General features: G+C 36.9%; 1 protein-coding gene across 1 annotated transcript in view; it reads left to right on the forward strand.

Annotated features, from left to right (window-relative positions):
- Nucleotides 1–25,357, forward strand: part of SUPT3H (SPT3 homolog, SAGA and STAGA complex component) — a 385,298-nt gene that overhangs the window by 241,909 nt on the left and 118,032 nt on the right. Inside the window, exon 6 of the mRNA XM_058662338.1 lies at nt 12,831–12,964. Within this exon, the coding sequence (XP_058518321.1) occupies nt 12,831–12,964 (134 nt within the window). The remainder of the gene's footprint in view (nt 1–12,830; nt 12,965–25,357) is intronic.

Here is a 25,357-nt window from a genome sequence, read left to right on the forward strand (position 1 = left end):
CGCTTACTTCGTTCTGTTGTGTCATTCCCATTCTATTTGAAATGTTAAAAAAAAAAAGTAGTTAACACTAGGTAGTTTTCTGTTTCTCTATTTTATGATGTTTAAAAAACCACTAATGTTACAAAATGAAATAGTGCTAAACCAAAAATAGTAAATACTAAATTCTACTCACTGATTCCAAATACTTAAATAAAATTGAGAAATACCTACATTTAACGTATTTAGACATGTTCTTGGGAATTCCTTTTTTATTGATTCTAATAGAGTGTCATCTATTACTATGAATACACTGTTATATTAAGTTAATCAAGAAGATATTAGATTAAGGGGAATTTCAGGAAAATATAATCAGTAATTTTTGAAATACAGTTAGCTTCCATTTATCATCGACAAATAAAGTGAAATACATTTATAAAATGTTATTTTTGATCAAATACGTTGCATAGTATCACCTGTTTAATATGCCACAATTCTTATATTTCCTGGAAACTATTTCTGCAGATGAATTTAAATGTTTCCTTCTATGGAGCATATGAAGAATACAGACTTGGGCCAAGCAGATCTGGATTCTAGTCAATCCTAGTTCTCTGCTCTGTCTGACCTTATGGGTCAGGTTTCTCATTTTAAAGAAGGAAATTATACCACTTAACATGTGGAATTCTTAGGAGAGTTCGATATAATTCACGAAAAGCACTTGATATTTGCCTTCCACTGAATAAATTACAGCTGCTTATACTATGATATGAACACCAATAAGTTCAGAATGGCAGGACTTAATATTCACTTTTGCTGGCATCTTACTAATTTGATGCACTCTCATTTATTTCAAATCTTTCCTCTTTATTTTAAATTGTGAATTTAATTTTGTGCATAATATAAATCCACACCAAAATTTCATGTAAGTTGATATAAATGACCAAAGTACTCAGATAAAACAAAACCATGTGAAGAACATGGCAGTTTCTTCCAAGTGAAACATTTAACTGGTTTAAATAAATTTTATATGTTATATATATTATATGTATATATGTGTGTGTGTATGTGTGTGTGTGTGTCTATGTTGTGTGTTTGCATATGTAATCATATATAGCCCCTGGAAACTTCCTCAAGAGCATAACATTCAAACGAGAAACATGTATTCAAGAAAATCTACCAAATGTAGTTAACTGCAGTATGGGTTTGCCAATAATGATCAACCGCTCTTTCCCAGTTTGCTGTGACAAGCTCTATTCTGAGTCAGAGTGACAAGCAACACTTGGCTCCTGATCACTCCTGTCCCACTTTAGAGGAAGTTTCACCCAAAGAAAGGTAGAAAATTAGCCCTCTTATTTCCCCGACTCTGTGCGTCTCTCTTTTAGCTGCTACAGCTGAGGTGATTGGTGTTTTGTTGTTTCACTTATCCTGTGTTCATGGAGTTAATCCTATATTCTAGCTCATACAAAACAGGTTGAGAATATGGAGCTCTTGCCCCTGGTGTAGCATGCTCATATTCTACAGAACACCACTCTTAGCCCAGGGTTGTCTTCCCAGGACAAGTCGTTTTCCGTTCCCATGTGATCTTGTAGCATGTTCATATAAGAAAATGAAAGTAATAGGGTTCAAAAGCAAAATGACCCAAATGAGAAAATTATCAGAGGAACTCAGTAGTGGCTTCAGTCTGGAACAAGAATCAGTGAAACATTAAACAGTCAAAAGAACAGAAATAAAACAATGGACAAAAAAATAGCAGAGCTTCTGAAAAATATAAGGCATACGTACTATAGGAGAATTAGAAGGAAAAGTGAAAATGGAGTAGAAAACAAATGCTGAAAGCAATAATGACTTAGTATTTATGTTCAAGCTTCATATAAGGCTCCTCATAGGACTAACACACACTAAGAAACCTGTCCTGGGCCCATAATGGTTCAGCGGTTAAATCCTCTCTCGCCTACATGGGGGTCTTATATGGGCGCTGATTCATACCCCGGCAGCTCCACTTCCATCCAGCTCCCTGTTTGTGGCCTGGGAAAGCAGTCAAGGAAGGCCCAAAGCCTTGGGACCCTGCATCTGCATGGGAGATGCAGAAGAAGCTCCTGGCTCCTGGCTTTGGATTGACTCAGCTCTGACTGTTGCAGGCACTTGGGGAGTGGAACCAGCATAAGATCTTTCTCTCTATCTGCATATCTGCCTTTCCAATGAAAATAAATAAACTTTTTTAAAAATCTGCACTAACACAGATTACAGTGAACATGTTGAAAGATAAAGACAAGGAGAAAAATCATAAAAGCTACAAGAGAAAATACCTCATTATGTTAAAGATAGCCCCGCAAATCCTATCAGCTAATTAATTTATCAGTAATAGAACTCAGAAGGCAGCAGGACAATATTCAAAGTGGTGAAAAAAATTGTACAGTAAGAAACTTATACTCAACAAAATTTCCTTTCAAAAGTGAATGTGATGTAGACATTCAAAGATAAATAAAATCAAATGGTTCCTGTGATCAAATGGTTCCTGTGAACAGAAGTTCTAAAGGCTGAAAGTAAATGGTGCCAAATAACAATTTAAATCCACAAGCCTTTATTTGGAGGGCAGATTTGACAGAGGGAGAAGGAGAGAGAGAAGGTCTTCCATTTGCTGGTTCACTCCCCAAATGGTTGTTACAGCCAGAGCTGCAAATCTGAGCTGGAAGCCAGGGGCTTCTTCTGGGTCTCCCACATGGGTGTAGATGCCCAAGGACTTGAGTCATCTTTTGCTGATTTCCCAGGCTTCATGCAGGAAGCTGGGTTGAAGGTGGAGCAGCCAGGACTAGAATAGGCACTCCAATGGGATGCCAGTGCTGCAGGTAGAAGATTAGCCTGTTGAGCCACTGTGCTGGCACTAATCTATGTCTAGGAAATTGTTAAGAGAAGATTAGCCTGTTTAGCCACTGTGCTGGCCCTAATCTATGTATAGGAAATTGTTAAGAAGGAACACACTAAAAACATTTGTAACTAGTGACAAATTTAGCAAGTTTGTTTGATGCAAGATGAAAACACAAAAATATCAAGTGTGTTTCTGTACACTGGCAATTAACAATTCAATGATGAAATTATTGAAATAGTGACATCCATAGTAGCATCAAAAAATACCACATTCTGGAATAAATTGAGCAAATTCAAGCACTTGTAACTGAAGTCTAGATTCTAGATTGTCCAGAACCTTAAGTAGCCAATCTAGATATAGATCAAATTTGTAGGACTCATGCTTATTGAGAGTTAAAAGGCTATCCACAGAAAGGAGTAATAAAAAGAACTCTTTTTAAAAAGATTTAATTCATTATTTGAAAGGGCAGGGGAGAAACAGAGATTTCCTATCTACTTACTGTTCACTATTCAGATACCCACAGTAGTCAGGGCTGGGTCAGCCCAAAACCAGGAGCCAGCAGTTTCACCTGGGTGTCCCCATGGATGTCAAAACCCAATCTGTAGGGTAATCTTCTGCTAATTTTCCCAAGCCATTAGAAGGACACTGTATCAGAAGTGGATCAGTCGCGATACTAATTGGCACCCATACAAGATACAGGTAGCAACCTTGCACACTACACCACAGTAACACCCTCATAAGGAAGTCATACAATTCAACAATAAAAAGATATCTCAATTTTTAAGTAGGTAAAATGGGCTAGGTATTTGGTATAGTGGTTCAGGATCCATCAAATGCTTGTGTCTCTTACGGGAATACCTGGGTTCCAGTGTTGATTCCAGTCTCGACTCCAGCTTCCCACTGATATGCACCATGGGAGGTGCAGACAGCAGGTGGTGGTCAAGTACGTGGATCCTTGCTACGCATCTCTCCCAGATTGAATTCCTGATTCCTGGCTTCTGCCTAGCCCAAGGTTGGCTGTTGTGAGCATAAAGGGAATGAATTAGTGGATGGAAAATGTCATACCCTCTTTAAATTTGTTTCCATTTGTCTCTTCCTGCCTCTTTCTTTCTCAAATCTCTCATCTCTGCCTTTCAGGTAGTTTTTTTTTAAGTTTATTTTTTAAATAGGCAAAGAATATAATTAGGCATTTCTTCAAATATTTCTAATGTCCAAAACACACCCCAAAAATTATGGTTAGTCATCTGAGAAATTTAAGTTGGAAAGTATAATGATGCTATACTCATTCCCACTAGGATGGCTGTGATAAAAAAAAAAAGACAGATAATAACAAATATTGTTGAGGGCGGGGAGAGTTCGATTGCTCTTATGTTGTTAGTGGGCACATCAAATGGTGCAGCCACCCCAGAAAGCATTTTGGTAATTACTCAAAAATTTAAATAGAGATTGACCAAGTGAAATAGAAGTTGAAATTCCAGTGGTATGCAAAGAACAAAAGTATACACACAATAAAATATTGTGCGTGAATGTCAGTATCAGCATTACTTGTAACAGCAAAAGATGAAAGTGAAAGCAGCTCGAATATTTCTCAAATGTGAATACATAGTTCGGAAAATTCATGCAAAAGAATATTATTTGGCATTAAAAAGATGTTAAATACTAATGTATGCTAAAATGTGAGTGAAGATTGAAAACATTAACCCAAGTGAAAGAAACCAGTCACAAAAGCCATATATTTTATTCTGTTTAAGTAAAATATCATAGAATAGTGGCTGCCATGCCACCATGCTGTATGAACAGTGTTTCGTGTATGAGCTGCATCGTTTCTGAATTAGCTATCTGCTAATGACCAGGGAAAAACAGTAAATGATGGCCCAAGTGTTTGGGCCACTGCCGCCCACATGGGAGGCCACAGTGAAGCTTCTGGCTCTTGCCTTTGGCTTGCCCCAGCCCTAGCTGTTGCAGATGGAAAATCCTCTCTCTCTTTTTCTCTCCCTGGCTGTTGCAGATGGAAAATCATTCTCTCTCTCTCTATTTTTATCTCTCTCTTTCTGGCTATTGCAGATGGAAAGGGTTTTTTTTCTCTCTCTCTCTCTTTTCCTTCCTCCCACTCCTTCTCTACTCTTCTCCTTTCCTTCTCTCTCTCTCCCTCTCCCAACCCCCCTCTTTTTCTTTGTGTGCATCTTATCTGTCTCTCCCTCTCTTTGTAACTGACTTTCAAATAAATGAGTATATCTCTAAATAGATAATCTAGAATAGAAAAAGCCATACTGGCACACTGTAGAATAGTGGTTTCCTAGAGCTAGAAGTCCATTGAGTTGAGTTGGGGAGTCATTTAAAATCCCATCACTCTTTTCAAACCTGTACTGCTTACTGCTTTAGGTGCTGAGTGTCCTCCTACATTGAGTCTGCAGCTGTTATAAGGACATCTGAATCTGTGCTTAGCTTAGAAAAACAGTATCTTATTAGAATGCTGCTTGAAAAGCTGTCTGAGTTAGACAATGAAAGATTTAACATTTTCATATTAATGAAAAAAGGCATCATATGACCAACTAACACATAATTGTAAAAATTTTTAAAACCCATTTTTTTCCATTAGGACATTTTCTCATCTGTGTACTTAGAATATATTTGCAACAGATACTCTTCCTCATTTAATAAACGTGTTAATCAGTACCGCTGCTTAACTATATTTGAGAATCTTTATTTGTTCTAAGTGTATTTAATTAGTCAAATTATAAAAACCTAGATTATCTTCACTCATTAAGTCACACTGTTATTTTTATGCAATAAGCTGTATAAATTACATAGCTGCTATTTCCATTCTAACCTTTATAGTAACTTTCTCAAAGTAATGTTTTGCTTTTAGATAACTAGAATGATAGCTCTATCTCCTAAGATCCCTTAAATTTTCAATGAACTAACCCAGTTCTACTCAATATTTTCTTTTAAATTCATGTTTCAATTTTAGTATGATTTATTTGTTTTTTAATTTTCTTATTTAGCCTGGCCATATTATGTTTTTGCTTTTTTCCATGAGGCAGTGTTTGCTTAAATTTATCATTTTAATTTTTCTTTCATTTCAAAATTTATTTTTTCCCACATTTGTTCACTTTGTTTCTTTTATTTTTAAAGATTTATTTTTGCTGGAAGGCAGTTTAAATTTTAGAGAGCAGAGATAAAGAGAAAGATTTTTCATCTGGTGTTTTTTTTTCCCCCAAATGGCTGCAATGGCTGAAGCTGAGCCAGTCTGAAGCCAAGTGCCTTGAGCTTCTTCTTGGTCTCCCTCCTGGGTGCAGGGTCCCAAGACTTGGGCTATTCTTATTGCTTTCCAAGGCTATAAGCAAGGATCTAAATGGTAAGTGGAGCAGCTGTGGCATGAATTGGTACCCATTTGGGATCTTGCCAGCCGCCACCACCCTGCCATGTTGGTTTCTTTTCTTTTTTAATCATTTACTTGAAAGATAGGGAAACAGATATCTTTCACCTGTTGGTTCAGTCCCCAAATACCTGTAATAGGTAGAACTGGACCAGGCTGAGGACCAGAACTCAGAACCTCTAGGTTTCGATCAGCAGACAAGTTCCAAAACCATCACCTGCCGCCCTCAGCATGTGCATAAGGAGGAAACTGGGATCAGATAGAGAATAAACTTAGTTCTAGCACCCTGTTTTGGGATGTAGCATTTCAAACAGTGTCTTAACCACTGTGTCAAATACCTGCCCTTTCCAAATGTCTGGAGTCTGATTCTTAGACGACCTGTTTTTCATCATTTTTTTTACATACGAAGGAATTTATAACATTTTATTGATAACAGGAACCTTAACAATAGCTATAATATTTTATAACAAATGTACTTGTTAATTTCTAGATAACTTGCAATTGGAGTTATTATTTATTCTAGGGCTTACTAGAAAAATGTTTTTAAATTCTCAAATAGAAAGTGCCTCATTTGGGGAATTTTTTGCATGATTAGTATTTTAAATTGTTATCTTTTAGAAATTATAAAGGTTTTAATCTTGAGTAAATACAAGTATCACAAGAGATTTTTACAGTATGAAGACTAGATATTAGACCAGCATTGTGGTACAATGTGTTAAGCTGCTGATTACTTGTGCTGGCCAGCCAATGTCCCAGAAGCTGTGCTTCTGCTCCAGGTCCCAGCAAATGTGCCTAGAAACGCAGCAGCAGATGGCCTGAGTGCCTTGGTCCCTGCCATCCAGCTGCCGGCTGCAGTCCTGAGTATTATGGCTATTCAGAGGATGCAGCAGTGGATAGACCTTTCTCAGTCTCCCTCTTCCTCTGTCATTCTGCCTTTCAGATAAAGAAATCTTTAAAAATAAAAACTGAAAGCTACTGTGCTTTATAAATAAGCAAGGAAAGAGAAAGAAAACTAGATGCAGTTCCCTTTTTCTTTGTTTGCAAATCTGATTTTTGTTAGTAAATTTGAGTACATGTGGGGCTTTAGGACTTGTAGCAGTCCCTGGGCAGAAAGTGGGCTGAAACTGCTCTCCCCAGCACCCCAGTATTGCCTACCCCAGCAGGAAGATGGCCTGAACTAAAGAAAAGTAGCTGTGAGAACCTGAGCTGGCATAGTCATGCTAATTCCCATGGTTAAGAGAATTTGAATTTCTAGAGTAAATCTTTAATCCTTGCTGCTGGAAGACCATAAGCAGCAACCACGTGGAACCTTCATCAAGCCCCTTGGTAGGGTAGTAGCCATCTGCCTGTTTCTACTTTTCCTGTTTTGCTTCCTCTTACCTATGAGTTACCCTTACTTAGTGTACTCCAGTAGCCACACTTGAATCCCAACAAACAGAAAAGGAGAGGAAAAAAATGTCTATTGGAGTGAAGGCAATAATGCACCTGGGAGAGCTGAGCATAATATCTGCCCAGCAAAATAGAGTGCGGAACTAGCTGGCAAGGTTAATTTGAAAAAGGAAGGAGGGAGGGGTGAAGTGGAAGGAGGTAAGAAGAGAATGGTTAGTGAGATTTAAACACAACACAAGAGATTTTCTAAAGTTAACACATAGCTTTCCAGTAAAGTAACTTAACACAGTATTTTTTTCCTTTTAAATTATTCTTCGAGCCAAATTCGGTCGTGAAAGATAAAAGATAGAAGTTATTTCAAACTACACAGGAAAATATGACAAAGATATGAAAAATTATGAAGGAAAAGGTTTAAAGATGTAGAAGATGAATCCAGGGATACTAATATGCATGTGATAGGCACTTAAGAGAATAAAAAAGAAGAGTTGGAGGTGAAATAATAAGAGTCGTTAAATAAAACATAGGGGTAAGTATGCTTAACTAAGAAAATCTAAGGTTGCAATTTAAAAGAGTTCATTGAGTTCTAGTCTCTGCTGTTGACCGAAGATATCCATCTGGAGCCAGGGTTGTGGTACAACAGGTTAAGCAGCAACTGTATGCTAGTATCTTGAATCAGGATGCCAGTTTCAGTCCCAGCTGCTCTACCTCTGATCAGGCTCCCTGCTAATGAAACTGCACGGCAGCAGAAGATGGCCCAAGTGTTTGTGTCCCTGCCGCCCGTGTGGGAAACCAGGATGAAGTTCATGCCTTCTGATTTTAGCTTGGTGGAGCCCCCACATGCTGTGGCCATATGGGCAACGAAACAACAATGGAGTAGCTCTCTGTCTCTATCTCTCTCTTTCATGCTTTGCCCTTCAAATAAATAAATAAATCTTTTTAATAAAAAATACACATCTGGAATGTCTTAGTAAAATTCTTCATTTCTAAACATAAAGAAAAAAAATTTTTTCTAAGTGTTTAGGCGCCTTTACTCCCTGAAAAAGGAAGACTGAATCAATGAGATTGTCATTGGACTTCTCATTTGTAAACTTGGAGCTGAAATACACTAGATATCCAAGGACTTTACAACTAGCAAAAAAATAACATATCATTTAGAGCTTAAAAAAATCTGAAAATATGCCAAAAATGCATAAAATGTGTCATATATGTATCTTATGTAGAGATTTAAAAGTTAGAAAAAAAAGAATTGTGAAGAGAATATATATTGAGTGTAAGGCCCCCCAACAGGGAAAAACCTTACCAAATGTCTCGAGGGAGTGAGTTTCCCCAATGACCACCGAAGACGAGACTTGATGCAAAAGCAAGAGGCTTTATTTGATTACCAGCGCGCTGGGGCCGAGGCCAGTTCCTCACGCAGGAGGTAGGCATCGACCCCGAATCATTAGACAGAGGGGTTTTTAAAAGGCTAAGCTAAGGCTAAAATCATGAAACCATAAGCAGGAAGGGTGAACCATTAACATGAGCAGGGAGTGGGAATCATTAACATAAGCAGGGAGTGGGAATCATTAACATAAGCAGGGAGGGGGCCATGCCATTAGGGGCGGAGGCTAGTTGCAGGTGCCCCTTATCTCTTAGGCCCCCAGGCTCTATCATGAAATGTTTCACTGCCCTTCACTGTCCTTTTACCACAAGCAGAATACAGAAAGTAAAAAGCAAATTAAATTCTTCTGTCATTTCAATCCTAAATGTCCCTTTTCAGAGTAGTTTGTCTTCTATGGACTGGATTTCATATTTTTCTCTAAATGATACAGTGTCTGACAATAAGCAGTATCAATGGTATAATCTTTCTTTTTTCAAGATTTAGTTGTTTTTATTGGAAAGACAGATTTACAGAGAGAAGAAGACACAAAGAAGATCTTCTGTTCCTTTGCTCATTCGCCAACTGGCTACAATGGCTGGAACTGAGCTTCTCCCAGGTCTCCCAAATGGGTGCAGGGTCCCAAGGCTTTGGGCCGTCCTCCTCTGCTTCCCCATGCCAAAAGCAGGGAGCTGGATGGGAACTATAGCAGCCAGGATATGACCTGGCACCCATATAGGATACAGGCACTTGAAAGTGGAGGGTTAACCAGTTGAGCTAACACACTGGCCCCGGTAATAGATTCTTGAAATAAAGTAAATGAAATTCTGCTGATATTGTATAAATGATACCCCTTTTCATTACAAGTCAAAAGATAGAAGGGGTGAAGAAAATATTTTTGGAAATGTATGAGTGGAGAGAGGAAAAATGAAAATTATCTAGAGGTCTCTTGTTACTGGAATGGAAGAAAGATTAGAAGTTACAAAAATTCTACCTCTTCATGGAGGTACAATTGATAAGCAAAGCCTTTCTTCTGGAAACTACCTCCATCAGTCATGATCTTAATCACTTTCATTTTCTCAAATTGCTCAAAATAATCTCAGAGGTGACAATCTTCAGTGTCTTTCTTAATGCCTCCAACAAAGATTTTTTTCACAATTAGTTAGGCACCTGTCCTTAGAGAACATTGTCTAAATTTAGCCTTCCCTGATTCCATCACTCTTCTATCTACCGTGTGTGACCTTGCATTCACGACTACATTTACCACCTCGACGGTGGCATAGATGACAGTCGCTAAGCCCTTGGAGCACTTGGTGATTGGATATCTAGTCACCACATGTTCTAAATGTTCCTCTTGCTTAGAATAATTCCTCAGATTCCCGTTTGTTGTTGTTTCATTGTTTTGAAGTTCAGCCCCCCATGAAGTTTCTGCACCTGTTCACCTGTTCAGCCTCAATGGTGTCTAAGAGCAAAAAGATAACTTTTAACACAAAAAATAAAAGTACAATATAAAAGAGCTCCTTAAACAGGCAAGAATAAAAGCTACTTAATTGAAAATGGACAGAGTATTCACAAAGTCCTATAGCTGGCACATGAGAAGAATTATTAAATTTGCTCATGCCTAACATTTCAGTCACAATGGTACAGCAATTTATGTTCATCATGCTTTTTCCCATGTGGCAAAAACACTATGGAAATGTAAAGATATTTCAGCTCAGAAACATGAATAATTACTAGAGATTGAGAGAGATAGGACAGGAAAAGGGAGGTTGATAATGAGTGCCACCAAATTGGAGTTAGGAGAAAAAAATTCCTGGAATTACACAGCATAGTGTGGTGACTGTAGTTCACAATAACCTATTGTATTTTTTTTTTTTAAAGATTTTTATTGTTATTGGAAAGCCGGATATACACAGAGGAGGAGAGACAGAGAGGAAGATCTTCCATCCGATGATTCACTCCCCAAGTGGCCGGTGCAGTGCCAATCCGAAGCTGGGAACCAGGAACCTCTTCCGGGTCTCCCACGCGGGTGCAGGGTCCCAAAGCCTTGGGCCGTCCTCGACTGCTTTCCCTGGCCACAAGCAGGGAGCTAGATGGGAAGTGGAGCTGCCAGGATTAGAACCAGCACCCCTATGGGATCCCGGGGCTTTCAAGGCAAGGACTTTAGCCACTAGGCCATGCCGCCGGGCCCCAATAACCTATTGTATTTTATGAGCAAATAAAATACCTCCCAAACTTAAGTCATGTCAAAAGGGATAAATTACCAATTTGATCAGTATGTACTATACACGTGTATTTAAATGTCTCATGATATCTCATAAATATGTATATTTATGGCCAGTAGATTTTGTTTTTTAAGATTTATTCATTTTTATTGGAAAGGCAGATTTACAAAGAGAAAGAGAGACGGAGAGAAAGATCTTCTATCCACTCCCCAAGTGGCTGCAAAGGCTGGAGCTGGACTTGGGCCATCCCCCTCTGTTTTCCTAGGCTCCAAAGCAAGGAACTGAATCAGAAGTTGAATAGCTGAAACAGATGTTGTGCCCATCCAGGAAGGCTATGCTCATTGATAGAGGATTGGCCTACTAAGCCATCATGCCAGCCCCAATGGCCAAGGAATAGTTAAAGTAAAATATTTTTACCCTGTGATTCAGTAATCACATTTTAGGAATCTGTACCTTAAAAATGAAGCTGCCCATACAGAACACCATATAAATTACGCATTTATTGCAGCATTTCCTCCATTGATCAACACCTGAAACTGTGTGTACTCATCGATAGACAGGTTGGAAAGCTGTGCTGCAGAAGCATCATAAAATGATCTTTATGTAGCAATCAAACATATACCAGTTGATTTCAAGGGATTTATTTTTCTCATTGATAAAAAATTGAAAAATTGAAATTATAAAAGAGAGATAGAGAACATCTTACAATCTCTTTCCTAAAAGCAAAAGGAATACAATTTGCATAATGGAACCTTTATATGGATATGGAAGTATGAATATAGAGAAATATAAGGGCAAGTACGTACAAGGTACTGGCTTTTCCAGGGGAAGAGCAGCCAAACAAAAATGAGTATATGTGCTATTAATATAAGGCATTCTAAAATGAAATTTTAAACATTTTAAAATGAAATTTTAAGAGAAAATAATTAAAAAAAGAAAAATTAACAGAATAGTGTAGATTCTTGGGTCTATATAAGTATTACAATGCTTATGCATTTAGAAAGAACAAAATAGGTGTCATATTCCAAATGAAATATTTTCATGTAACTCATTTTAAAAACCATGGACATATATTTATTAAATTTTCCTTTGTGTTATTCATTTTGCTGTTATCCTTGGTACATGGAAGTTTATTCCTGTTAACCTTGCTGTAATAATTAGGCATCCTTCCACCTTGACTCATCTGGTGTTTTTCCTGTGGAACCGTATTTTCTAATACCTGTGTTATTAGTTCTGCTCCTTGCTTATATTTGTCTACTCTGTCCTTTCTACTAATATTGCCAGTAATCTTTTGTATTGGCATTTAATATAAATGTGTCTATTGTGAATAATGTGTAACAGTGTTCTCTTCTAAATCTGATAGCTTCTGGGTTTTTTTTAAAGAGATTTCAGTGAGTCCTTTCACAGTTACTGTAATTGATAGTTTTATTTTATTCTTTCACTCTAATTTGTAACATGATTAAATGATTTTATTTTGCATAATTTCCACTTTTATTTTGGATGAAAGTGTTCTCTTTTAAAATATTATTTTAAGAGATTCCAATTCTAAATTTTCTATGCAGTATTTAATGTTTAATATATTCAGTTTTTCCTGTTTATGTAAACATGTTGAAATTTTTTTTTCTTATCTTCTTGAAGACAAATTGAGTGGCAGTAGTAACAAAAGACAAAAAATTGCTCAAGACTTCTTCAGCTCTATTGACCAGACAGGAGAACTTATGGCAATGTTTGAAAATGATGAAATCGATGAAGTTAAACAAGAAAGAATGGAGGTATGGTACATTCTTCACTTTTTAGAATAATAGAGCAGCCATTTCAGTGCTTGTATTGTTTAGTTCAACTGTTATACTCATAATGTTTACAATCCCCAACCAGTCATTTTATGTTTAATAGTATATGTGTACAGAGAAGTAAGCCCTGGAAAAACTCCACCTTTAAAGTTGACTTTGAGAAATGACTTTAGTTTTGTGTTTCTCTATTTCCTCCTTTGAAAATAAATGGGTTCCTCACCTTGGGTCTGACGACTGTTTCGTCCCACATATGCTAACTTATTCATAGTTACTTGTTTTCTTATTCCAGATCATCCAGTACTTTGGTCATTCTTACTGTGTTGATATAGAGAGTGAAAAGCAACCTCGCAGGCCTTGTTTTCAAGCTGTGATTGGTTTCACTAGCTAAAATGGCATTCAGGACAATTATATGCTTTTCACTACTGTACTCTTGATCTTAGCGCTATGCTTCATACTATTGTAACATAAAGTTAGTGATGCGTACTTTTATTCCCGGGATATGTTTCAGCAATGAATATTAAAATTGTATGTGCTATATTTCCCTTAGATATCTACACATAAAATTATTCTTTAAATACTTTTGGAAAACTGAAAATAACGATTAATTTTATTTGAATGTCTTCCAAAATACAGGGCCACTTTTTTAATGATTCTTAGAACTCTTATTATTCATCTACATTAAAAAAAATCTTCATCTGCCCCTGCTCTTTAAATTGGGCCACAGAGGTAATTCCGAAATTCCAAGACTGTGCTAAGTGCATGCTTTATCATGTTCTCTATGCACGCTAAAAATATAATTATTTCATGTTAAATTTTGGAGGAAGTCCAATAGGCATACATGCTTTATAAACTTTAACAACCTTCTTTAAAGAATTAGAATTCCTAGATCATAAACTGTGATGTAAAGGCAATGTTCTTTTAGGTATCAATTACCTTAGAAATGTGTGGTTATCTTGGTCTGGGAGAACTGCAAATGGTTTTAGTTCAACTTTGCCTTGAGCCAAAAACATGTTAACTTGTCCAAAGCAGATGATAAACATATATTTCTGATGTCATTATGGCCTAAACAGGATATGATTGTTTAGTGGCATGGTTTCACTTAAAATATATTGCAAAGAGAGAAAATATTATTGTGCTTTATTTTAAAAAGTTTTTTTATATTATACAAATTGAACATTAAGAAAGGTTCATTAAAGAGGAACTCTGTATAAAACATTACTAAAATTGAACAAGTAGCCTTTCAGTTTTGGTGGGAAAATGTCTGCTAACCAAGCCTATTGCCCAGAAGGGCATTCCATAATCAAGAAGAGAAGAAATGGAGCATTTTGTAACACTAAGCTCATAATTGCAGGCTACTGAAGGCCTGGAAAAACGATGAGTCAGTAAGGTACCAGTTAGTCAATAAAATATCTGGAAATGCAGGGTACAAAAGGCTAAGACACTTGCGTCATATACCTCTTCCCCACAGTTATGTTACATACTACAGAATGGTAATCAGAATAAGAAATTATCAGTAGTTGATAAAAAGATAATTACAATGAAAGTGACCCTTCTCTATACAGTAAACATGAGATTGGCAGCTTCTTCAACCTTTGTATTATTGCTAAAGTCTTCTCTAACCGAGATCACACAGGCTAGTTTTGGTATACTGCTCATCCAAATAACAGAGTTTAACAGAATAAAGAATGTTGGACTTCTAGACATAACTGTAGACAGTGGAAAGTGGAACCGTTAAGAGCAGAGGCTTTGCCTGCTTCTAATTTGACAGGTTATAGTTTCAAGCCTAAACCACAACTGTGGCAGTCCATATGAAACCACTTTGGACCCACAGACTACAATCTCTCATTTTTAAAGTGCAGTAGACTAATCAGACCTGGCATCATTCAGTGATTTAATTTTCCTCTAAGCATCACTTATGGTTGCAGAGACTTTGTTTACTACCTTCTCCCCTAAAACGTATGAAAATGGTACAGACCTACCAACGAAGCTTAATCTTGGTTTTCTTTCTTTTTTGCTCAAATGTAATTTAGAAGGGAAAAAAAATTTATAGAATTAAAAGCTCACTTGAGACTCCACATTTTTCTCAAAACAGCCAACATATTAAAAAAAATAGACTGAGTTTTGAACTGTTGCTTTCAGCTGATACTTGGGTACCTGTCCTTGTGTTTCGCTCATAATTTGCTTCATTACTATGATGTATGATGAGACTGGAAATAGAAAAGTGTCCTTACATTTTTCCATCTACTTCTCCTAGCCAGTCTGTCATTATTTTAGTAATTTTTATTTTTTGTTTCCTTTTTCTCCTGTACCAGATTTCTGACAGTGTGATATATCCATTGTAAATATATATAGGGTTTGGATCTGTAAAAATCCTTCTAAATGATCAAATAAAAATAAAATAATGATCAGAGTTTAGAGTATTTGCATGGCTGGGAAGCAGAAGCTGTGTAAGCAGATTAGCATAATACATGTAAATACATCTCCCTTCAGCATCCCTTCGTCCCCATCACCCACATCCCCTAATGGTGCAGTTTTAAACCAACTGAAAGTGCGTGTGTCAACAGACACCAAGAAAGGGTCACTGACAGTGCAAATGGCTTTGAGTTTTGAGGAATTTTGGTCACCGGCAGATGAGGCCTCCCTAAGATCCAGCTCTCAGTTTGTGAAAAGTCTGAGAAACTCAAACATAACATAATGAAGCTGACCTTCTCTTCTGAGAAGTCTCTAAAACATTGGGTGGGACCTTATCTACACACCAACCCTCAAACAAATGAAAGTTGTTGAGAGTAAGGATTAAAGGTGACTAGAAAGAGCAGACTTCAGACACACTGGGAGACTGAATATCTAGAGTGCCTACATATCTTATGCTTTTAAATCAAACCTTTTATTTTTGAATCTACAGAAAAAACAGTTTGACATACATAAAACGTAAGACAATTTAAATGTTTTTAAAATACACTTTAAATTGAATAACATCACAGGTGACCCTCTAAGTTTGCTTAACTTGGAACGAACTTGGAATGAAATTTTAAAAGTTTGAAACACAAAGGCAGCATAACAAAAGAAACTAAGTGTATCATTTACCTGTGCCCCAAGTATTACGAGATTATGACGTCTGTGGACTTTGAGTTCCAGGATTACAAATTTTGGAGGTAAATGAACTGGAAAACTCACTAAAGATGGAATGGAGCTGTGGAAATTCTCCATCTTCTCCCAGTTTTGAAGTGTGTTCTTATTTACACTTTTCCGTTTCTATGTATCTTGATTATTTTTCTAGTTATAGAAGAAAGAAAGCAAAATGCCTATTAAACCAAGAGTCTAAAAATCTCAGATAAGATTCATCATAAAAGAAAAAAGACAAAAACCAGTTAAGTGTCATATGAAATTAGAAGGTTAATTTCAAAATTGAAAGTCCGAGGACAAAAATGTCACTGTGCCCAGGATTAAGAAATGAAGATAGCAATATACTAGAAATACTCATGTAGTTTTATATGTATATACAGATATTTATATGCACTTACTTATACATTTACAAGCCTTTGTATTTTTATATACACACTGAATTATACTTGTGTGTATGCATTTAAATGTAAATATTTAGGTATAAAAATATAATTTTGATATATGTTTAACAGTTGAAAGTAAGGAAAAAGAATAATTAGACTTATGTTAGACAAAGAAAATGCTGGTGGTAAAAAAATTAGCTTCTGAAACAGAATTTGAGAAGGGTTTTAAAATAGAATAAAAGAAATTATCTTGTGTCATTAAAATATGCAGCATATAAAGATGCAAAATGTTAAACCCCAAATTCCAGTTCATTGAAACATAATAAGCAAAAGCTGATTACAGTAGCACAGGCAATGCCTTTGTTGTAGAACCTGCACCACGCCATTCTCAATCTTTAACACATTGATTTGGAGACTAAACGATTTTAAGAAATATCGTTATTTATTAGATGCACATACATTGTAACATTGTGCAACTAAACAACAGTTAAACAGCCTTATCCAAGTAACTCCAAGGATTTCACCAGACTCTTAGGAAAGTGGAGAAGTTTTGGTGGGGCTTGTCCCCCATCCTTTCCTCACACCTTCTTCAACCAGCACCTTTTCAGCTTTATGTGATGGCTATACCATCCATTAGGAGAGTGTCTCATTGTATTTTTCGTTTCTTATGTATTTGTATTTGCAAGAAAGAGAGGCACACACAGAAATCTCCCATTCACTGATTCCTCCTCAGATGCCTGCTACAGCTGAGGATGGGGCAGATGAATCCACTAATTAAGTGCCTGAATCTTAATCTGGATCTCAAGTGCAGGCTGCAGGTACCCAGGTACATGAGCCCATCTGCTTGTCTTTCAGTATGTACATTATCAGGAGGCTGGAATTGAAACTGGAACCAGAGCACAGACTCGTGCATTCCACTCTGGAATTCAGGTGGCCCACAAGGCATGTAAAACTCTGTGCCACACTTGGTGCTCTCGCTGGTTTTTTTTTTTTTTTTTAATTTTAAGTCATTACAGAATACCAGTTTTCAACATCCATTTAAGAGAGTATCTCCCATGTTCCTTGTATAAGCACACAGTTGGTAAATTGTAAAAATTCTAATTTATAAGGCATATTACACTTCCTTTTGGTTTTGATTCTCGGTTTTTTCTCACTAGAAGCATTTAGTTAATACGTAGTATTCAATATAATGTGCTTTGCCAGTCAAATGCAGTAGACTCTGTAGGCACTTACAGCTAATACTGAAAAGATGATGAAGGGATTGAAATTATTTAGGTTGTCTCCTCATAATATCAAGCCATATCAATATTATCTACATATATATTAGTAGTTGCATTCTAATAAAAGTAAATGTACATTGTGAAAAACAATACATTGTTGTTTCATGTCTTCTGGGGAGTCTGGGTGGCACCTGCTATTGTATTGAAGTACTAGTGATTAGAAATGAGTAAAATGTTAGTTAAATTTTAGAAGCAATAGATGATGATGGTTTGTGACTGGCTAAGTAAGCAATTGCTGCTTGTGTATATTTTCCCGTTTAAATATCCTTGATATCGCAATGCAAGGCACCATAAGGAGGTAGGGAATAGAAACTGAGTTTAAAAGAAAATGGGGTATCTATGAATTAATATACGAAAGTCAGTAAAACTTGTATAGCGTCTTAGATGACACATGATTATAGCAAATGCCAACTCACTAGTTTTTTTGTACGAATGGTGTAGCAGTTTTGAGATGTTCTCTCTAAAACAAATAGATAAATGTTCAAATGATTGTCAATAAAATAGACATTGGCTTTTAATTCTTTGAATATATAGCTTGTTTGGTTCTATATTCTCAACTGTTGCAGAAAGCTGTTGTTCCAGTTGGGAGATGTAAGGATATTGCATTATACAGTTGGAAGACATGTAAATTCTAGCTCTGTGCAGTACCAAACTGACTATATTTAGAGCTGTAATAGTGATGGAAAAGCTGAAAATAGTTAATATTTTTGCATGATAGCAGTTGACAAAAATCCTAGCTCAAATGTAATTAAGTAATTGGGAAAGGTGTTGGTTAAGCTAAATGAAGATCAGCATGTACATTGGATTTCTAGTTTTGATTGTCTCAGTCCTCTTTCTTACCTTTTTTTCTATTTTGTTTAATATTTTTAAATTTGGGGGTTGTATTGTTTTTGTTTTAAGATTTATTTGTTTTACTTGGAAGTCAGAGTTTCAGAGAGAGGGGAAAATAAAGATCTGTCATCCACTGTTTCATTCCTCAAATACACGCACTAGCCAGGACTGGGCAGTCCTAAGCCAGGAGCCAGGAGCTTGTTTTGTGTCTTCTACAGGGAGACTAGAGGCCTCCCTCGGTTGCCATCCCAGGGCAAGGTGCTGGATCAGAGCTGGAACAGCCAGGACAGGGACCGGCACCTACATGGGATGCTGACGTCCTGGCCCCTATTACTGCTTTTGTTGTTCTAATATTCAGGTTGGTTTCTTGCGTAAGAGCACAAATACGTATAGGAATTATAGTTCAGAGCGAAAGAAAATACCTTTCTCCCAGGATTTACTCTTAAAAAACTCGAGTTCCAAAGTTGGAACTAAGTAAGGATCAGAGAAAGCTCCCCTCCGGAGTCCCAAATGGAGTGTACTGTTCTGTTTCTGTTCCAACTTTAGATCCCCACCCTCTCTTGCAATGACCAGCAGGGTCACTCTGGAGCCTCCCCCACCAAAAAAAAAAAAAAAAATTAGATTGGATGTACAGAGACCAATAAGGAAAGCTTAGAACTAGACAGGAAACAGTCAGCTTGGACTCACATATACCTTACTAGGTAGGACACAAAGATTAGTTGCTCCTCACTAAGATATTGAAGATTTCTCTACACACCCCTCCTAAAACTGTTCTGCACCTCAACTGTTGGCATATGCCTTTGTTAGAGTTATATATAAGCCAGTTTGAACTATCCTATAATCCGCCAAGTTCAGCAAAATTATGCTTCAGTACTATAAACTGCTAAATATAAAAATGAAAATAGACACAATACACCTGAATAGTACCCTATAGCCATTTTAAGGTGTATAGAAGCCGGTAGTATATAAACTAAAATTGAAATGTCAGTGAAGTAGTCACAGGATGTGGTTAACAACTTGCACTTTCTAATATATTGGTCACTCAGTACCATGTCAGTTAACTCCATAGTGTTGCAAATTGTTGTTGATGTTATGTTGGGGCTTTTAATTCGTTGGGATGATATTCTGCCAGCTCTGCCTTCAGACCAGAGATGTTCTCCCCAATAAACCACTGAATTTATCTGGACAATAAGATGCTGGATTCTATGCATGGCACATGCATTCAATGAAGGAATCATGACTGGATTTGAACTGTAATACTGCACCAAGGTGAAGGAATCCACCATGGGCAGAGAGCATGGGGAGGGGTTGGGGGAATCCCAGAGGCTATGAAACTGTCATAAAATGAAATGAAATAAAAAATAATTGGGTTCAGATGTTACAGAAGTCATGGCAGGAGAAAGCTGTCTCTAAAATTTCTGGATTATGTAACTTGTCTCCATGAGATATAGCAGATTTTTTTTCCTCCAGATTGTTAAGAAACAGCATAGCTCCTGTGTTAGTGCTTCATGTGCTATAGCTCTTTTCATTGCAACACCGTGGGCTGCAGCTGCGCACCTTCATTTGGATCACAGCTTCCCCTCTCTACCAGGTTTTTCCAGAAGTGTCCCAGTCTTCTGCATTGTGCCTCTGCTCTGCCAGGTTTGTTTTCAAGGAATGAGGCGTGTGAACAAGGGAGAATAAGCAAAGCAAAGCAAGTTTATTGAAAGAATTAGAGAAAGCTTCTGGCTGCGCAGAGGGGCCTAGAAAGAGTTGCCGGACCAAGACTGCCTCACACAGTATTTTTATGTGTATTTCAAAAGGAGGAAATTTTACTGATTGGTCAATATTTAAATTAATGAGATATGCCAAGTGAATCTATCAGGGAATCGGCGAAGGCTACATGTGATTTGTTTTTCAGGGAATCAATCAGTGTAATCTCTTGCTACATAGGGAAGTAAGGAGTATGTTAAAACCAATCTGTGATAGACTGGGGAACTGGCCCTGGTGACATGCAGGAACACATCAGCAATTGCCTGATGAGTTTGTGGCTTCAGGATGTTGTACATTCATGAGATTGCACATATTCAGACCACTAAGCTAGATTCTCCAGAAACTTGAGTGACCGTTGTATCAGCAAGTTTTCTCCAAGACACCTGCCGGCCATCGGAAACTAGAAGGATGAAATGTCCTCACTTGCTTAGCTTAAAATTATATATATATATATATATATATTTCATTCCAAAACCTGAGGATGCAGTCTCTAGGAAAAGCATGGATACCTTTCTAGAGATCCTGGAAAAGCACCTGCCATGTTCCTTACGAGGACCTCACCAATATGCCAGCCTGAATGAATAGAGTGATGTGTTACAACCTTGGCTGGATGCACATGTTTAGAAAGTTCTCCTTAAGAAACAGCATTCTAGAGTGAGTCCAGATTATTCTCTGTGTATATAAGCAAGCTTTGATGTACTACTCTTTCATTTACTCAGTGTTTATTTACTGAAATTGTTTCTCAAGTTAGTATTGTACTAGGTCTTGAGGTTATGGCTATACAAAAGACAAAATAGGGCTTGTTCACTCACAATACAAAGGTAGTAACTGGCTAAAAGACAACTAAGTCCTTATTAGAAATAGGCACCTGACAAATGGTTGCTTTTCTTTTTATTTAGTCTATAATGTTGAAACTTCTTAGGGGATTATTGGTTGTGTGATTGAGCCACATGTTTTCTGTTTCGGTTTTGCTTTTATTCATTTAATTTATTCTGAAGTATGTCACTTTCTTAAGTTTCCATGACAAACAAAGATAGAACCACTGAGTTAGCTTTAACGTGACTTATGAAAAGGGTATGAAAGAAAGTAGAACTATAATGCACTTTGAGACATAAAACAATGCAATATGTCATGGTTTGTTTCTGGAAGAGACTGATCAGGAGAAAACGTTACTCTGTGTGCTGATTCTTCTAAAAGGAATTGTTAAATACCTTATGATTAATAATCTTAAAATGCTTTATGAAATCATAATTCAAGGTATTAATAGAGAAACCTTGAAGAAATCTATCCATACAGCAGAATTAGTGTAATTTAGTATATTTCTTCTGGCCTACATACTGCAAACCAGGAAATATTTGTCTTTGTAAGAATGCAAAACAGGTATGGTATGTACTTTTGAATCTGAGTTTGATTTGTGTCTTTTTTTTTTTTTTTTGTTACTTTGCATTATGTGACAGTTTGATTTGTGTCATTTTATAAGATTTTTTGAAAGGCAAAGTTACAGAGAGAAGGAAAGATAAATGGAGAAATCTTTCATCTGCTAGCCTACTCCCCAAATGGACACAATATCTGGAGCCTTGCGAAGCCAAAGCCTGCAGCCTGGAGCTTCTTTCATGTCTCCCACAGAGGAAGCAGGGGTCCAATCACTTGGGCCATCTTCTGGTGCTTTTCTAAGCACATTAGCAGGGAGCTGGGTCAGAAGTTCAGTAGCTGAGACTCAAACCAGGACCCGTATGAGATACTGGCACTGCAAGGAGCAGTTGTACTTGCTCTGCCACAGTACTGGCCCTTGATTTGAAACTTTCCACATGCTTTAAATTGGGCTTTATCCCTAGCTGTAGCTAGCCTCTCATTATGTAATGGTAATAACTAACTAACTAACTAAATAAATAAATAAATAAAACCTGTTTAAACTACATTTGTTCCTAGAATGCTTATATAAGCTTAGGAAAACATGTTTTCTGGAATAGTTGTTTGTTTTAATTATTCTCTACCTTTTCTGCTTATATAGATCTTGTGGTAACTGTTTTACTATAGGAAAATTGTATACCAAGACTAAATACATGATTATTATCTCTCTCTCTCTTTCTCTCAATCACTTTCTCTCTCTGTTAAAGAGTTGCTCAAGTATTTGAAAGAGAGAGAAAAGAGGGTGATTTTCCAACTAATGGCTTACTGACTAATGGCCACAGCAGCCAGAGCTCATCCAATCCAAAGCCAAGAGCTAGAACTCCATCTCAATCTTCCATGTAGGTAACAGGGGCCCAAACCTTTGGGCCATCCTCTGCTGCCTTCACAGATACATGAACAAAGAACAGAGCACCCTGATATAAAATTCCAACATTGATGACAGCAGCTTAGTTCACTGAGCTACTGTGGTGATACCAACCATCTTTATAATGAAAATGTAACTACCACTCTCATTTGAATTCCATGCTCAGCTATTTAAAATTCTTCACTGTGAGTTTTTGGATGAAATCAAGAAGGTATTTTTTTTTCTTCTCTGTCACATGCCTCAGTGTGCCAGGGAACAAAATATGTAGTGGCTGCAGTGAAAAACATACAGTAATTCTGCATTCCCTAACCCAAATCAGAATGTATAATATAAGTATCTTTTGTTATAAAGACAAAATGTTTTAAATCAAAATTTGGCAGTCAGATAAAAGAACAATGATTACTGTTCCCTTCCACCTTTGCTACATCAAGGGAGGTAAAACAGTTATTTCCTAGGAAAAGATACGTATCAGCCCTGCAAACCATCAGCATTCCTGTTCACCACTAATACTGCATGGGTTCAGGTCTGCTATACGGCCGTATTTACCTTTGCATAATGGATGTTTGACGAACACATGCTGATTATATTCCTCAATTAAGTTTTAGAATCAATCAATATTTTCTGTCTCCAACAATTTCAATGTTTCTTGTGAAAATGAAGTCTTTCTCCTCTCAAAGAACCATTCCAAGGATTTTCTTAGAGATCAGCCCACTAGCTTGTTTATAAAACACCTTGGCAGGGCAGAGTTTTGAAATATCTCTGAATTTAAGAACACCACAGGATTTACCACTAATTTAAATTTAATGTTTATAGTTCTCAAATTGTGGTTGTTGTAATAACCAAAATATTTTTGCCTTGAATATTTTGTGGATTATATTTCTCTATTCTTTATCCTTCACCCATATTCCCCACAGTAGGTGGGCAGATTGTTGTTACATAGACTGGCTTTTATTTATCTTTATTGGTTTAATCTCAACAACTTAGTGTTTCTAAATATGAAAATAAGCATAATCTATGGCAAGATTTTTGTTTTTCTGATGCTTTGCTTAGTGGAATTAACAGATCATTGTTTGTTTGGTATATATTATCTCTTTATTTTCATTCAAGAGCAAAAGCTTCCTTTAGTTCTTACTGTAACTTATTCACTTAGTTTGTACTGCTACTTTATGATAAATCATGCAAATCACGATATTTGACTTAATTAGATTCACTTCCTTCTCTATGGTAGTATATCTGTTTCAGAATTAATAATTTAGTATTAATCCATACATATTTATGTTTGGAACTTTTCTTAGCGTCTATCCAAAATGCAGATGAGATAGTGGAAGGTTTCTGCTCTTCATGACTGTTGTCTTCAGTAGAGTTTTAATAGTGTAGAATGGTGTTGGTACGCTTTTTCATACTGTTGCTAAACAAGCTTTCTAATCTACTTCTACATAGGAGATTGAGATGGAGTTCAAATCTCCTGGCTTAAATCTGGCCCAGACTCTGTGATTGTAGCCATTTACAGAATGAAACAGCAAGTGGAGGATCTCTCTCTATTTCTGTAGATCTCTGGTATGGGCTCTCTGTTTCTGTGTCTTTCAAATAATTAGTTTTTTCAAAATAAGCTACATTTTAATTTAAGCTATAAAATATGTTTTGGTTAAATGTTTCCATGGATGTATAGAAATAGATATCTTCATATATCCAGATATGCAATTTGCAGCTACTACCCTAAGGAGATAATTTTATTTTTTTATTTTTTTATTGTTTTTATTCATTAATTACATTGTATTATGTGACACAGTTTCATAGGTACTGGGATTCTCCCCACCCCTCCCCAAACCCTCCCCCCATGGTGGATTCCTTTTCACCTTGTTGCATAACCACAGTTCAAGTTCAGTTGAGATTCCCTCATTGTAAGCGTATACCAAACATAGAGTCCAGCATCTTATTGTCCAGTCAAGTTCAACGGCTTCTTAGGTATACCCTCTCTGGTTTGAAGACAGAGCCAGCAGAGTATCATCCCGATCAATTAAAAGAAGGAGATAATTTTATAAAGATCAGAAAAGTCATATCCTCATTTAATAGGAAAGATTTAAAAAATGGTAATATAGTTTTCACATAGCCTAAGGATTCTAACAATATATAGTATTCCTGTTGCTTAAGCAGGTCTTACAAATATTCTGTAATTACGTTTTTAATTACCCTTTGGCTTATTTTTTAAAGATTTATTTATTTTATTACAAAGTCAGATATACAGAGAGGAAGATCTTCCATCTGATGATTCACTCCCCAAGTGAGCCACAATGGCCAGTGCTGCGCCGATCCGATGCCGGGAACCAGGAATCTCTTCCAGGTCTTCCACGCGGGTGCAGGGTTCCAAGGCTTTGGGCTGTCCTCGACTGCTTTCCCAGGCCACAAGCAGGGAGCTGGATGGGAAGTGGAGCTGCTGAGTTTAGAACTGGTGCCCATATGGGATCCCGGGGCGCTTAAGGCAGAGGACTTTAGCCGCTAGGCCACGCCTCTGGGCCGAATTATTTAGAATATTTAAAATGTGTACATATATATCTTCCAAGTGGCTGCATGTTTTGTTTGTTTCTTCTTTCTGTGTATATTTTAGTTGTTATATTACATGGTAATCAGATTGTTAGATATACTTTTTTTTAAGATTTATTTATTTTTGTTGGAAAGTCAGATATACAGAGAGAAGGAGACACAGGGAAAAAGATCCTCCATCCGCTGATTC

The sequence above is a fragment of the Ochotona princeps genome, chromosome 1, assembly GCF_030435755.1.
Source record: "Ochotona princeps isolate mOchPri1 chromosome 1, mOchPri1.hap1, whole genome shotgun sequence".
Classification (NCBI taxonomy): Eukaryota; Metazoa; Chordata; class Mammalia; order Lagomorpha; family Ochotonidae; genus Ochotona; species Ochotona princeps.